Below are 14,870 nucleotides of genomic sequence, written 5' to 3' on the forward strand. Positions count from 1 at the left end.
CAGTATTTGTCTTTCTCTGTCCTACTTATTAGCATAATGCCCTCAAGGTGTGTCCATGTTGTTGCAGATAGCAAGAATTCCTTTTTTATGGCTAAATAATATTCCACTATGTACACACACACATACACACACAGTCATACATACATTATATACATACCACATCTTCTTTATCCATTCACTCATCAATGGATACTTAAGTTGCTTCCATGTGTTGGCTATTGTAAGTAATGGCGCAATGAGCATGCCGGGTTGGCCATCTGTATGTCTTCTTTGGAAAATGTCCATTCAGATCCTCTGTCCACTTTTCAATTAGATTGTTTGTTTTTTTGCTATTGAGTTGTATGAGTTCTTCATATATTTTGGATATTAACCCTTTATCAGATATATGATTTGCAAATATTTTCTCCCATTTGTTAGGTTGCTGTTTCATTTTGTTGTTGGTTTCATTTGCTATACAGAACACTAACCTCTTATACAATACAACAGCCATAACCACATGGCACCCACATAGGTAGAGCAAAAGCTCCGAGAAATACAACCTGATTAGAAGACAGTTATTGTGAGAATTTAATAATTCAGTTCTTTAGTGGCACTAGGCTTATTTCCTGTGCTTAACAGCCACACATGGCTAGTGGCTGCCACATTGGACAGTGCAGATATGGAACATTTCCATTCTGGCAGAAAGTTTAATTGGATGGCTCTGATCTAGAAAGTATAGCAAAGGAGAACACTTTATAGACTTATGGGACATAGCTAAACTGGTATTTGGAGGAAAATTGAATGCCTTTAATAACTGCATTATTTAAAATAAAAGAAACTGAAAATAAGTTATTGCTCAAGTGCTCAGTTTTTAAGTACTCAAAAAATAAGTACTCAAGATATTAGAAAAACAAAAAATAAAACCAAAAGGATAGAGAAGAGAATTTTTTAAAATGCCGAAAATAATGAGATAGAAATAAAACAAAACATAGAAATACTGAAATTGATTGAAAAAAGTAAAGATTCTGAACAGACTATAACTGTTGAAAAGGAAATAAAAAATGTATTTATTAGTCACCATATCAGGATGATATTCCAGCTAAATTATATTTACTTCTAAAAAAATTGATTTTACTTTTATTCTAATAAGTGATGGACAGCTTTTTAATATGTTTTTCTGAAGCTAGTGTAATATTATACCAATGCTTGGTAAAGGTAATTTTTTTTTTAAAGACCAATTTTTAGATGCAAAAATTCTAAATGAGATTTAGCTAATTTAATCATACAGCAGTAAAAGAATAGCATTTTCTTGGAATGCAAGGATAGTTCACAATAGGAAATCTATCAATTTATTGCATCAAGAGACTAAAGGAGAAAAGCCATGTGATTCTGTTACTGGATGCTGAAAAGGCATTTGATGAAATAATTAAAAACACTTAAATGTAATAAGAATTATGGGAGAAACTGCTCCAGTTATAGGAATAATCATAGCGCCTACCACAGAGGGTTATTGTGAGGATTTAATGACTTAACATATGTAAAAATGCTTAGAACAATATCTGGCACATAGAAATTATTCAGTGTTAGCTCTTTCTATTATTTAAATAAGATAAAGTTGATTTGTTAAAAAAACAATAGGCAGATAATTGCATTGAATGGCAAAGTATTTTGATTAAAATGACCAAGACAGAGTTTTGTTCTTACCACTATATTCAGAATCATTTTTGAGGTTGCTTCATTTCTCTATAATAAAAGTAGAAAATAAAGTAACTGTTACAAATACTAAAAGAGGAGAGAAAATATTTTAAGTTACAAATGATATGATTTGCATGCCTAGAAAACCCTAGAGACTATTAAAGACTAATAAAAATACTCAGAGATAAGTTTAACATAATGGTTCTGTAGCAAGAAAATGAAGAAATGAAAGTTGAACGAGATCTCAATAAAAATTGTCAACCTTTCCAAAATTAACATATGAATTTCGTTAATTCCTGTTAGAAACCTAGAAACCTTTAAAATGATTTTAAAGTGCATGTGGAAAATATACTTGTAAAACTACCTAAGAAAATATACTATATATTTAATTCTGTTTTTGTTAACAGTCCCTCTCCCTCCTCATCCCCTCTCTCCTTCTCCATGCTATAAACACCTATTTGTATGGGGAAGGCTGAGGAAGAAAACAGTCATGCCATTTTAGTGGCATTGTTTTCCTTACCTTGGTGTAGATGGGAATCTATGGAGAGTTAGAGGGGTGATCATACTTAATTTAATATATATTTTTGTCTCTTTCACTTGTTATAAGGAATATATGTATAATTTTTAGTGTAATATGTATTACATATATATAATTCTTATATATTATATACAATTATACATTATAATTATAATGTATATAATTGATCTAATATAGAAAAGATAATAGAAAAATGTTTAATGACTTTTCACTCATTGAAGTTGTAACTCCATTTTAGTTAAAACTAGAAATAAAACATATCATTGATTGATTTAGGAGATTTTAAAGAAAGATCTCAGATTTTTTAAATGCATACTGAAAAACCAAAATGTATTTTCTTTTAGCTTTCCTGAATGTTTGGTGCTTCCTACAATGGCAAGATTAATTTTTAACTCAAAAATTCTGAAAAGAATTTTCTCTTTTTTTCTCTCTGTCAAACAAGGTATGCAACCACTCATGTATTCGGTTCAGGAAGCGTTAAATGCTAGACCATGGTGGATTCGTGTGGGGACTGACATTTGTTACTATAAGTAAGTATTCTGACAATAATAGGACATCAGTTTACAGAAGGAAATATTAATTCGTCTTATTTCAGTTCAAAGATAAAAAGTTATTGTGTTCTTTGAATTTGGTGATATGCTTTAGTATTACTTCCAACAGAGTTTTTAAAAATTTGAGATCCATTATGGGGGTATATTTAGTGGAAATAAAACGTGTTTTGTAGACAGACGACAGACTTAGGTCCAAATCTTGCCTCCCCCACTTAGATGTGTTCTCAACTTTTTTAGCTTTAAAATTCTGGAAACTTCATTGAGTAAGACTGAAATTAGAAACTCTAGGAAATAATTTACAGTGGTTTTTTTTATTATTCTGGTGATATTAAGTGTAATTCTTTTCTCTTCTGCACACAAATGTTTACCTCATTTTAACTTCCAAAATATTTTACTTGGAGATGTATTCCACAGTTACATTACTTCTGCTTTCACAGTTCAACTTTGACTTCAAATAGGTGATCTATTTATCAAGTTAAAATAAGTGCTAGAAATCATTTATTGCTTCAGTGGAATAATTGGATTATTCAATTCATGATTAAGTAATCTAGGATTATCATATGCCTTGCTTCCCATTTTTACTGTTTCTGCATGTAATACATTTCAAGATAACTTCTATCCACTATTGAATGCACTTGACATTCCTCTTTTTCTCTGTTATTAATCTTAATCCTGGCATTTCTGTTTAGTGGATTTTGAGTTTTTATATTTTATATTGTGCTTAACTAGCACTAATGTTCCTTTTCTTTTAGTTTTATCCGTTAGAAGAAGAAGAATTCTAAAATTAAACTGTTTTTAATGGTTTAGATAGGGTTTTGGAAAAACCTAGATCTTAAGTGCTATTGCTTTCTAAGAAAGAAATTGTTCCTTGGATTTAATCTCAGTAGGGTTTTCCCCATTTTATTAGCAAAATAAATAGTAAATAAATGAAGGAAAGAAGCATAAGGTTATATGTAATTCTTCTTCACCTGAATGAATTTCATATTTCTTTCAATGGTAGGCTAATATAAATATACTTTATCATTTATCTCTTTCTCATAAGTTGGAGTGGAGCAGTGATTATCTGGGAAGTGCTTGGTTAGATTTTGGCAGAATGATTTAAATTGTTAAAGGGTGAAACAACGTTTTTCAAAAAGTATTTCTTTCATGCTTCTCTTTTGCACAATAGAAATCATCAATCAATGAATGCTTTTCTTTTTCACACTGTAAAGTGAATGGTCATAGCATCTCAGGTGGTTTTTCTTTTTTATGAAAGGGGTGATGGCAAGGATTTTTGTTTGTTTAGTTTTTATTTTTTCTTTTGGCTCCTTCCAGATCCGGAATTGGAATTCAGGCCAATTCAACAGATATTTATTAACCACTTTCTATGTAACAAGCACTGTTCTAGTTGCTTTCCTCAAGCCTGAAATCCAGATAGTGGGGATTAAAAACTATTTTTGCACTGTCCTTTGATACTTGTTTGTCTCATCTGTAAAATGAGAACAAAACTACTTTCCACGAGTATGTGAGTGAATGTAACCTATAAAATGCCAGGTAGCTGTAATGTGGTGACATAAATACCTCCCCAATTAGATGTTAAGCTTTTGGAGTAAAAGAGTTGGCAGGATCTACTTCCAGACCTTATTTTGCATTTTCCTCAACTCTTAGCACCTTGTCATTGAATATCTATTCAAGATGTAGTGGCTAAGTTAATGAAGACTCTACCATTCTTTTAGGTCAGTGTTCTTTTACTTTCATTAATAGCAAGCTTGATTTTTATAAGATTATATTAGAAGATCTGATCCCAGGGTAGTTCTAAGGTTGTGATCTACCTTGAATGTCTGTGTGCATGAATAAGTAATCTATAGGCCATGGCTTTTCTTCAGTTCTTGGCTTAAATAATACAAGGTGATTTGGAATTTTAGAAATGAAGTTGATAGACCAAAGCATCTTTAGGTCATCATATCTCAATGATATTTAAAGTCTGGAAAGTAATATGTAGTTTTAAAAACTTTTTATTATGGAAATCTCCAAACATTTACAAAAGCGGATAATAGGATAATGAGGCCCCATGTATTCATCACTGAGTTTCAACAGTTATCAACACATGGTTTCATTTTAGCTGTACTTTCACCCCTACCTCCACACTGAATTTTTTAAGGCATATTTTATCCTTATTTTTTTCCAGATATATTTTATCCATAAATACTTCAAAGGTCTTTGTCTTTTTGAGATACATATTTAAGACAATCTAACCACAAGGCCGTTGTCACACCTAAGAAAATTCCTTAATATGATAAAATATCCAATGTTCGGGCTTACTTGTCTCATAAATATTACTTTATAGTTGGTTTGTTTAAATCAGACCAACCAAGGTATCACACATATGTCCTTTAAGTCTCTTAATTTATAGGCTTCCTTCTTCTCTATTTTTAAATTTCTCCTTTATTTATTGAAGAAATTAGATCATTTGTCATGCAGGATTTTCCACATTTTGGATTTTGCTGTTTGCATCCCTGTGGTGTTAATGAATTCTTCTATCTCACCAATTTCCTATAAACTCATAGTTAGATATAGAAGCTTTATCAGTTTCAGGTTTCATTTTTGACAAGAATACTTCATAGATGGTGCAGGGAATTCCTGTTGCATCATATTAGGAAACATATCATCTCTGGTTATTTCTTCTTTTGTAATTTTAAAATTGATCAGTGAATTCAGGTATTGTCGTCTGATCCATCAGCCTTTCATCCAATGGTCGTAGCAGCTGTTGGTGATCACTGCCTGGATCCAGTAATGTGTATGGCTATCAAAGAATGGGGCTCTAAAACCTCTATTGATGTACAGAGTAGTAGCTCTATTTAATTAGTAAATCCAGAAGTGTAAAGTCATGATGTTGACTGATAGCAATTAACTGCTTTTTTAGTACCAAGTCTAATTTTTGTTTTAAACAACATACTGATTTTTTATAGAGATTTATTTATTTATTTATTTATTTTTGGCTGCATCTGGTCTTATTTGCGGCACGCGGGATCTTTCACTGTGGCACGCAGGCTTCTTTCTAGTTGTGGTAAGCGGGCTCCAGAGCACGTGGGCTCTGTAGTTTGTGGTACTCAGGCTCTCTAGTTGAGGCACGTGAGATCAGTAGTTATGACGCACGGGCTTAGTTGCTCCACGGCATGTGGGATCTTAGTTCCGTGACCAGGGAGGAAACCTGCGTCCCCTGCATTGTAAGGCAGATTCTTTACCACTAGACCACCAGGGAAGTCCCCCAAGTCTCATTTTTAAGAGTATTTAAGTTAAACTTTTTTTTTTTTTTTTAATTTTTATTTATTTATTTATTTTTAATTTATGGCTATGTTGGGTCTTCGTTTCTGTGCGAGGGCTTTCACTAGTTGTGGCAAGGGGGGGCCACTCTTCATCGCTGTGCGCGGGCCTCTCACTATCGCGGCCTCTCTTGTTGCGGAGCACAGGCTCCAGACACGCAGGCTCAGTAATTGTGGCTCACGGGCCCAGCCGCTCCGCGGCATGTGGGATTCTCCCAGACCAGGGCTCGAACCCGTGTTCCCTGCATTAGCAGGCAGATTCTCAACCACTGCGCCACCAGGGAAGCCCTTAAGTTAAACTTTTTTACAAACTATGGTTTTTCTTTTTTTTTTCTGAAGTTCTGTTTACTAAAATAGCAAGAAAAATCAGAATTTTGGTGTGGATGAAATAAACATGCTTTTCTGTTGCAGAAATCACTTCTCAAGAAGTTCAATTGCTGCAGGTGGGCAAAAGGGAAAATCCTACTATACAATTACATTCACTGTCATTTTTCCACATAAAGATGATGTGTGCTATTTTGCTTATCACTATCCATATACGTATTCAACTTTACAGGTGAGAACTCATTAAGTTCTACTGTGACCATTATTGTGTTGTATGTGTATGTGTCAGATAATTGAAGAAAAATTGCTTTAATTAAATATCTAAATAAGATAAGAAAAAGATTCAGGGTTGATGACTTTAGAAAATAATACAATATTTGTTGAAATCATTAAAGTAAAATGGGAATATAGTCTTCATTTTTATTTAATAGAAATACTATGGAAATATGACATGATTTTTACTTTCCACTTTGGGTAGAAATCTACAGATCACAATTTATAAATTTTAACTAGGTGAGATTTCTACTTGTTTAATGAAAAGCATTGAATCTCACAGAAAATGTAACAGTAGAAAATGTATATGCAATTTAAGTTTTTCTGTTGTGAATTCATTTCTTCCAATGGTTTCATATGGAGTCCTAGATCCAGATTGCTTAGAATATGAGGTATAAGAGTTGTTTTGTGGGTTCTTTTGAGATTTTTTGATTATCTGCATTGTAAAACAAAAAATTCAAGTAATTACTGTGGCAGATTTATACTCAGAACAGAATGTCTGTCCTAATGATCAAGGATCGTGAAGCTTCGTATGATCAATTTACCCAGAAAGGAATTGGAACACTATGATTAGAAACAAGCTTCCAAATTATGAGAGAGGAGAAAATGAGAGAAAAACATAGTCTATAGAGCAGAAGAAATGTCAAGGCCGAGAACATTAAATGAGGCTCACTTTATTTTAGTAAGGTTCCAACCTACAGTAAAGGTATAAACCGATATCTTTCTGTGCTGAATAACATAGCATCAGAAATATAGTGTTGTTATTTACATGGTATTTGTTACTGTTCTTTACTGATGTTATCTTTTTAATATATTTTAAATGCCCCTACTTTCTTCCAGTCCCACTACCATGACCTTTTCCACGCATTACCATTGTTTCTCACCTGGACTTATGCCAACCTCTTTCTAACTGGTGTCCCAAAATTCACTTGTATCCCCTTTCCTCTTCATCACTGTTTTATCACACTGTAGCAAGAGGGCTCTTTGATGGCAAATCTAATCATATAAATCTGCTCCTTAAAACTCCTTAGTGATTTCTCTTGCCATTTGTATGAAGTCTAAAATTCTTACCGTAGCTCGTTCAGTCATTTCTCCACTACTTTGCACAGTTTTGGCCATTTCTTCATACTGTTTGAACTGTTATTTACTTAATATTTATCTTTAAATAGACTTTAAAGTAATTCACTCTTTAAAGATTATCCTCATCCTAAGTTAGTATCTGTGGAATTACAGGTTTAATGTGCTAAATTTTTTTTCTAATTCACAGTAAAATACATATCTATTAAAAATTTTTTAAAGGTTATCCACGTATCACTTAGTTATCTTAATTACCAAATACTATGCTTTGGGAAGGACTGGTCTACCAGGCCCTTCCTTCTGTGTTAAATTCTCGATTTCTTACCCTTTTCTTTCTGGTCTAGCTATAATGAATCTTCTTCAGTTCTTTGAAATGTCCTTCTTTTTTCTTATTTCATGGTCTTCCTGTATGCTTTCCTTCTACCTACAGCACACTTTCTATCCATTTCACTCATCCTTTGGATCTCACTTTAAATGTAATTTTTTTCTAGAAGACCTTTCCTCCCTGCCCAGACTCTGCGAGGCTCCCTTCCCTTTATTTCAAGCTCTCATAGCACTGTATATTTTTTCTAGGGTAGGGACCATTTATTCATTGTTATATCCCCAATGCCTGGCACAGTTTCTAGCCCAGAAATAGTGACCACATGGTAAATCATGATTATGTGAATGAACATAGGCAAAAGTTTGGAAACCAACTAAGTATCTTTAAAATAAGGGATTGAACAATTTATTTTTGGTGTGACCATATACTAAAACCATTAAAACTTGTGTTTTCAAAAGACATATATTCAACATGTTTAATGATGTGGCATAATATTTATAATTATGAATATCTTAATGTGAATGTATAAATTATTAAATGATAAAATCAGATTATAAAAAGTCTTACATGTAATTACAGTTTTGTTTATATATATTGGCATTTGTTAGTAGTAATCTAGGTGATGCAATTATGGGTGTTTAAAATTTTTTCTTGTACTTTCTGTGTCTTCCAGACATTTTACAATGAGCCTTTATTAATTTGAAATCAGGAAAAATTGTTAAAAAATTTGTGCTGCATAATATTCATTCTCCATATTTTAGGTTGCCATTAACAGATCTATAGTCACAAAATTTCAACATTCAGAAGCCTTTGAAAACCAAAAGCATTTTCATAACCCATTTGGCAGCAAAGCCTGGCCTGAATTGATGTGAGCTTATTTAGAATATTGATTCTACTTAGCGTGACTCTTCATATGCTTTGCTACAGAAATACTAATGTGCTTATTTACAGGCTGCTGCCGCTGACCCCACTGGTTATATCGCACTATTAAGGGTATCCAAACTGTATCTATCCCCTTTCTCAAGTTCCCAAATACTGATGTTTAACTGCATCTGGACCCTAATCCCTGGAGAAGGGATTAGGAATCTGATTCACTTTTAGTTATGTTCAAGATCTGGATGCATTTATTTCTGTTTATCATAGGGAGTTTTTGAATGATTATATACTTTGCTTTTAAATTTTTATTAAGATGCATCTTCAAAAATTGGAATCAGCACACAATCCTCAGCAAATCTATTTTCGAAAAGATGTGTTATGTGAAACCCTGTCTGGAAACAGCTGTCCCTTGGTGACTATAACAGCAATGCCAGAGTCTAATTATTATGAACATATCTGTCAATTCAGTAAGTTTGTCTTCTTCACTCACAATACCAATCATTCTTACTTATTTTTCTTTGCTTCATGACTATTTTGTAAGGGCATTAGTACTAGGAATAGGTATCCGAAGTCTTGGGTTCTAGTCTGGGTCCTGTTACTGCCTAGCTCGGGCTCACTTCTGGGCCCCAGATTCCTCATATGAGGGAGCTGCCTGAGATGACCTCTGAGGTCTCTTGATACTAATATTCTGTAGTTCTTATTCTTAGAAGTCATACCCAAAGTATAGTACAACAAATTATACCATCAGTTTAAGACTTTACAATTAATTTTATTTATAAATAAAACTACCATAAACCAATCAAGTATTTTGATGCTAGTACTGAATAGCTACTTGTTTTTCCCTGCCATTTATGTTTTTAAAGTTGCCTCAAATGTACAGCTATGGTAAAAAATATATACATATAAGAAAACTGTTCTAATTTTGTTAAGAAGGTAAAATATTTTCAGGAAAGAGAAAGAGCTTGCTATTCATGAAAATATGAGCAGATGAACTGAATGGTTATTTTGTAGCCCTGTATATCTAAATGTATAGTGAAAAATAGTTTTCTTTGTAAATCTCTGAGCAGATATACCTATTGTTCTGTGCTTATCATAGCGACCATAAAACAGGAATAAGATTATATTTTCCTTCTTTTTTCCGTGACTTTATGAAAAATAAATTTATATTTCATCTATTTTCCCCAGATACTTGTTCTTTATGAAACCAAGATAATATTAAAAAATTAATTTTATATGTTAGATTAATCATTGTGAAATAAATGACTCAAATACTATTTAATGTGTTATGTTCATATAAGACATGACTTATATGGGTTTTATATCTGTTTTCTCTAGCGGGCCTAGTATAGTGCTTGTATATAGTAGGTGCACAGTGAGTTCTACTTTGACTTTATATCAGTATTCACAATTGAGTAAAAATATTTCTAAAGCCCCAGAGTCAAACATCATACAGACTTTTAGTAGACGTTCATTTTAATTTGAGGTTTTATGTCTACTTTAGGAAATCGCCCTTACGTTTTCTTATCTGCTCGGGTGCATCCTGGAGAGACTAATGCAAGTTGGGTAATGAAAGGAACATTGGAGTATCTCATGAGTAATAACCCTACTGCTCAGAGCTTACGAGAATCCTATATTTTTAAAATTGTCCCTATGCTAAATCCAGATGGTGTCATCAATGGAAAGTAAGTTAAGCAATAGTTATAGAAATATTATAGATTGTTGTGGCTATCCTGTATAAACTTGTTGAAATAATAGCATCCACATTAATTTCAAAAACAAATCTAGTGATTTTTCTAGAACAAAAAAAATTTAGTGAAGAATTAATCTGATAAATTTTTAAATGAAAATATTATTTGTATATTGTTAGTACTATGATATTTTGAGAAATTCTGTATCTATTCATGAGAATATGATTTTATAAAATGTATGTCTGCTTGAATTGTTTTAGAAAAATCACAGTATTGGGATATGAAAAAGATTTTTAGCACATTGTCTTATAGTCCTTTTTATTTGTCATGGCATGGTCTTAGGTTGTTTTAAGATTTAGAATCTTCTGGGATCTCTTTCCACTAGTATGGAATATTGGCTCCATCTGCTAACCTCTTCTTGATATGAGTAGGAATTCTTTAGAGTGGAAATACTGGAACGTTACTTTTTAAGTGGAGGTGGCTTATAGTTGGTACAGTTCATTTATTGTGTCAGTTAGACCAAGGTCTCTTTAGTGCTTCTGAAAGGGGGAAGTTAGTCTAACTGTCATGAGCATCTCCAAAGTCGAGGACACCATATTTATTTATTCAATAAAAGAACCATGAATATTTCTCATATTTAGGAAATTTTTGAATTAAAAAAATAGAATAATTTCTTTTTAGGTAGTATGATTATGGAACTAAAATGAGACTTTATGTCTAGTTTTAATTAAGAAACATATTGACCAGTTAGAATTCTGTTTATATTTGTTATCACCTTCTGACCGTTTACTTAAATTTTCACTCAGTGGCTTTAATACTTAATACCTACGATTAATGAAAATGTATTTGGATTTTTGCAAGAATGTGTGCTTTTCATACACAATACTTATCTTTCTTAGAAGGAGGGCCCAGATAGCACTTTTAATAATAACTGATACAATCAAAATATAGAATGTTAGCTTAAGAAATGATTATTATGTAGTGAGAATGGAAAATATGACCATGAATAAATTTTATGGTGTATGGAACAAAACCCCAGAATGGAGAATTTTTCCTATAGCTTGAAAATTTTGACTTATAAAACTGCAAGCTTACCACAGTTAAATGCATGTAACACAAGATCTTGCATATAGCAAATGCTAAATAAATGTTTACTTACTGACTATAATATGCATTCTGGTGAGCACACCCCATTTATACCTGTTTGAAATATTTAGTGGAATAGAATCATAAAATTAAATCAAGTATATGTAAGAGTTTATTGGTACCAATCTTTGTCATTGTGTTTACATATGTGTAGTCACCGCTGTTCTTTAAGTGGAGAGGATTTGAATAGACAGTGGCAAAGTCCAAATCCAGATTTACATCCTACAATTTATCATGCCAAGGGTCTGCTGCAATATCTGGCTGCAGTGAAGCGTTTACCACTGGTAAGCGGCAATATTTGTTTGTATAGTCAAAGAGGTGATTTTGTTGTAAGTTAGTATTTTGTAGATTATTTTCTGGTTATAAAAGCTGGGTGTTAATTTCAAAAGCAGTTTCTTTAACACATCTTTGTTATCCATCACTTGTGTATTAATTATGTTGTCAAATTAATACAGTGTATCGATATTCTTATTTCATTAGATTTAATTTTTATAATTCTCATGAGCCCTTTACTTTTCTGTTTTGTTTATGAATATTGGTAACTCCTGGCTGTAAGTTTTAGCTATTTAACTTCACTGTTTGAACAATATCAAGGTAAAAGTACAATAGGTATCTTCCAAATTCTCAAACTAGTAGAAACTTATTTCTGAGCTCTTTAGCTAATTCTAAAGCAGGTAAGTCTCGACTATACACATAGGAAAGGTAGTATAGGCATGGTGGGAGACTCTCCTGAACTGTGTATGTGTATTTCTTCTGTTTTCAGCAACTTTTGTTTAGAATGTTTCCATTATTTTAGTCTTTAAATGAGTTAGTCTTCCTTTGGGAAAGATAGAACACTTTGCAGAGGGGCAAAATTGGCATGCAAATCTGTCCATTTTCTATTTTTAAAATGATGCTCTTAAAAATTAAAGGGAAACCATGCCCCCTTTTAAAATGTTTTTCATGAAAGCATTTTTTATGTTCTCTTAAATTAGGTAAATATTTTAACAACCCTTGGGGCAGTGATGAGTGCAGCTGTAGATTTGACCTATAATTGAATTTATTGTTTTTTAAGTGATGAATAGTAGATACAAAAGAAAGAGTGCAACTCGTGGCTTGACGCAGGACCTACCTGCAAAGGATTTAGCCATTCTAAGATTAATCATAGATCCTTTCCAAAAGTAAATATGTATTATTACTTTTATTGATTCTACTTGTTAAATGGTGGCTCAGTTACAATAAAAGGACAAAGGAACACAGAACTGTTTATTGGCTTCATATTAGCTAGCTTTACTTGGCAATATATGAATTTGAAGGATTTTCTTTTTAAAATATATTATCTTTTCAAGGTTTATTGTGATTATCATGGCCACTCCCGAAAGAAGAATGTATTTATGTATGGCTGCAGCATCAAAGAGACAGTGTGGCACACGAATGACAATGCAGCTTCATGTGATGTTGTGGAAGATATGGGATACAGGGTAATTATTACAGATAAGGCAGGAATTTTTGAATTTCAAACACTCATAAAACTACAGAAAATAATTTAACATATAGGAACTACTCAGATTCAGTAAATGTTGCCATTTTGTTTCAGATTTTTCGTTTTAAATGTTTCTTCTAATTTTTTTTGCTTTTCACATTTTTTTAATTAAAGTAGACTTGATTTACAATATTACATTAGTTACAGGTGTGCAGTGTAGTTATTCACTATTTTTGTAGATTATACTCCATTTAAAGTTATTATAGAATGTTGGCTGTATTTTCTGTGCTGTACAGTATATCCTTGTATTGTTCATGCATTGTTTATTTTATACATAGTAGTATGTGTCTCTTAATTGCCTACTGTTATCTTGCCACTACCCCATCCCTCTCCCTACTGGTAATGGCTAGTTTGTTCCTTATACCTGTGAGTCTGTTTCTCTTTTGTTATATACATTTGTTTTATTTTTTAGATTCCACATATAAATGATAATATACAGTATTTGTCTTTCTCTGTCTGACTTATTTCACTAAGCATAATACCCTCCAGGTCTATTCATGCTGTTTCAAATGGCAAAATTTCATTCTTTTTTATGGCTGAGAGTATTCCATTGTATAATATACACCACATCTTCTTTATCCATTTATCTGTTGGTGGATACTTAGGTTGCTTCCATGTCTTGGCTATTGTAAATAGTGCTGCTGTGGACATTGAGGTGCATGTATCATCTTGAATTAGAGTTTTTTGTCTTTTCTGGATATGTGCCCAGTAGTGGGATTACTGGATCATATGGTAGCTTTATTTTTAGTTTTTTAAGGAACCTCCATACTGTTCTCCATAATGGTTGTACCAATTTACATTCCCACCAACAGTGTAGGAGGGTTCCCTTTTCTCCACACCCTCTCCAGCATTTATTTATTTATTTATTTATTTATTTATTTTTTAAAAATATTTATTTATTTATTTATGGCTGTGTTGGGTCTTCGTTTCTGTGCGAGGGCTTTCTTCTAGTTGTGGCAAGCGGGGGCCACTCTTCATCACGGTGCGCAGGCCTCTCACCATCGCGGCCTCTCTTGTTGCGGAGCACAGGCTCCAGACGCGCAGGCTCAGCAACTGTGGCTCACGGGCCCAGTTGTTCCGCGGCATGTGGGATCTTCCCAGACCAGGACTCGAACCCGTGTCCCCTGCATTGGCAGGCAGATTCTCAACCACTGTGCCACCAGGGAAGCCCTCCAGCATTTATTATTTGTAGACTTTTTGATGATGGCCGTTATGACCAATGTGAAGTGATACCTCATTTTGGTTTTGATTTGCATTTCTCTAATAATTAGCGATGTTGAGCATCTTTTCATGTGCCTGTTGGCCATCTGTATGTCTCCTTTGGAAAAATATCTATTCAGTTCTTCTGCCCATTTTTTAATTGGGTTGGTTGGGGGTTTTTTTGATGTTGAGTTGTATGAGCTGTTTATATATTTTGGATATTAACCTCTTTCAGTCATATCATTTGCAGATAGTTTCTCCCTCTACGTAGGTTGTCTTTTCATTTTGTCAGTTGTTTCCTGTGCTGTGCAAAAGCTTTTAAATTTAATTAGGTCCTAGCTATTTATTTTTGTTTTTGTTTCCTTTACCTGAGGAGA

At 32.9% G+C, this 14,870-nt stretch overlaps 1 protein-coding gene across 1 annotated transcript in view; it reads left to right on the forward strand.

Annotated features, from left to right (window-relative positions):
* Nucleotides 1-14,870, forward strand: part of AGTPBP1 (ATP/GTP binding protein 1) — a 180,075-nt gene that overhangs the window by 132,844 nt on the left and 32,361 nt on the right. The window contains 6 exon segments of the mRNA XM_036856416.1: nucleotides 2,655-2,742; nucleotides 6,477-6,621; nucleotides 9,251-9,404; nucleotides 10,439-10,619; nucleotides 11,926-12,055; nucleotides 13,100-13,231. Coding sequence (XP_036712311.1) covers nucleotides 2,655-2,742; nucleotides 6,477-6,621; nucleotides 9,251-9,404; nucleotides 10,439-10,619; nucleotides 11,926-12,055; nucleotides 13,100-13,231 — 830 coding nt within the window.

Source organism: Balaenoptera musculus, chromosome 6, assembly GCF_009873245.2.
Source record: "Balaenoptera musculus isolate JJ_BM4_2016_0621 chromosome 6, mBalMus1.pri.v3, whole genome shotgun sequence".
Lineage (NCBI taxonomy): Eukaryota > Metazoa > Chordata > Mammalia > Artiodactyla > Balaenopteridae > Balaenoptera > Balaenoptera musculus.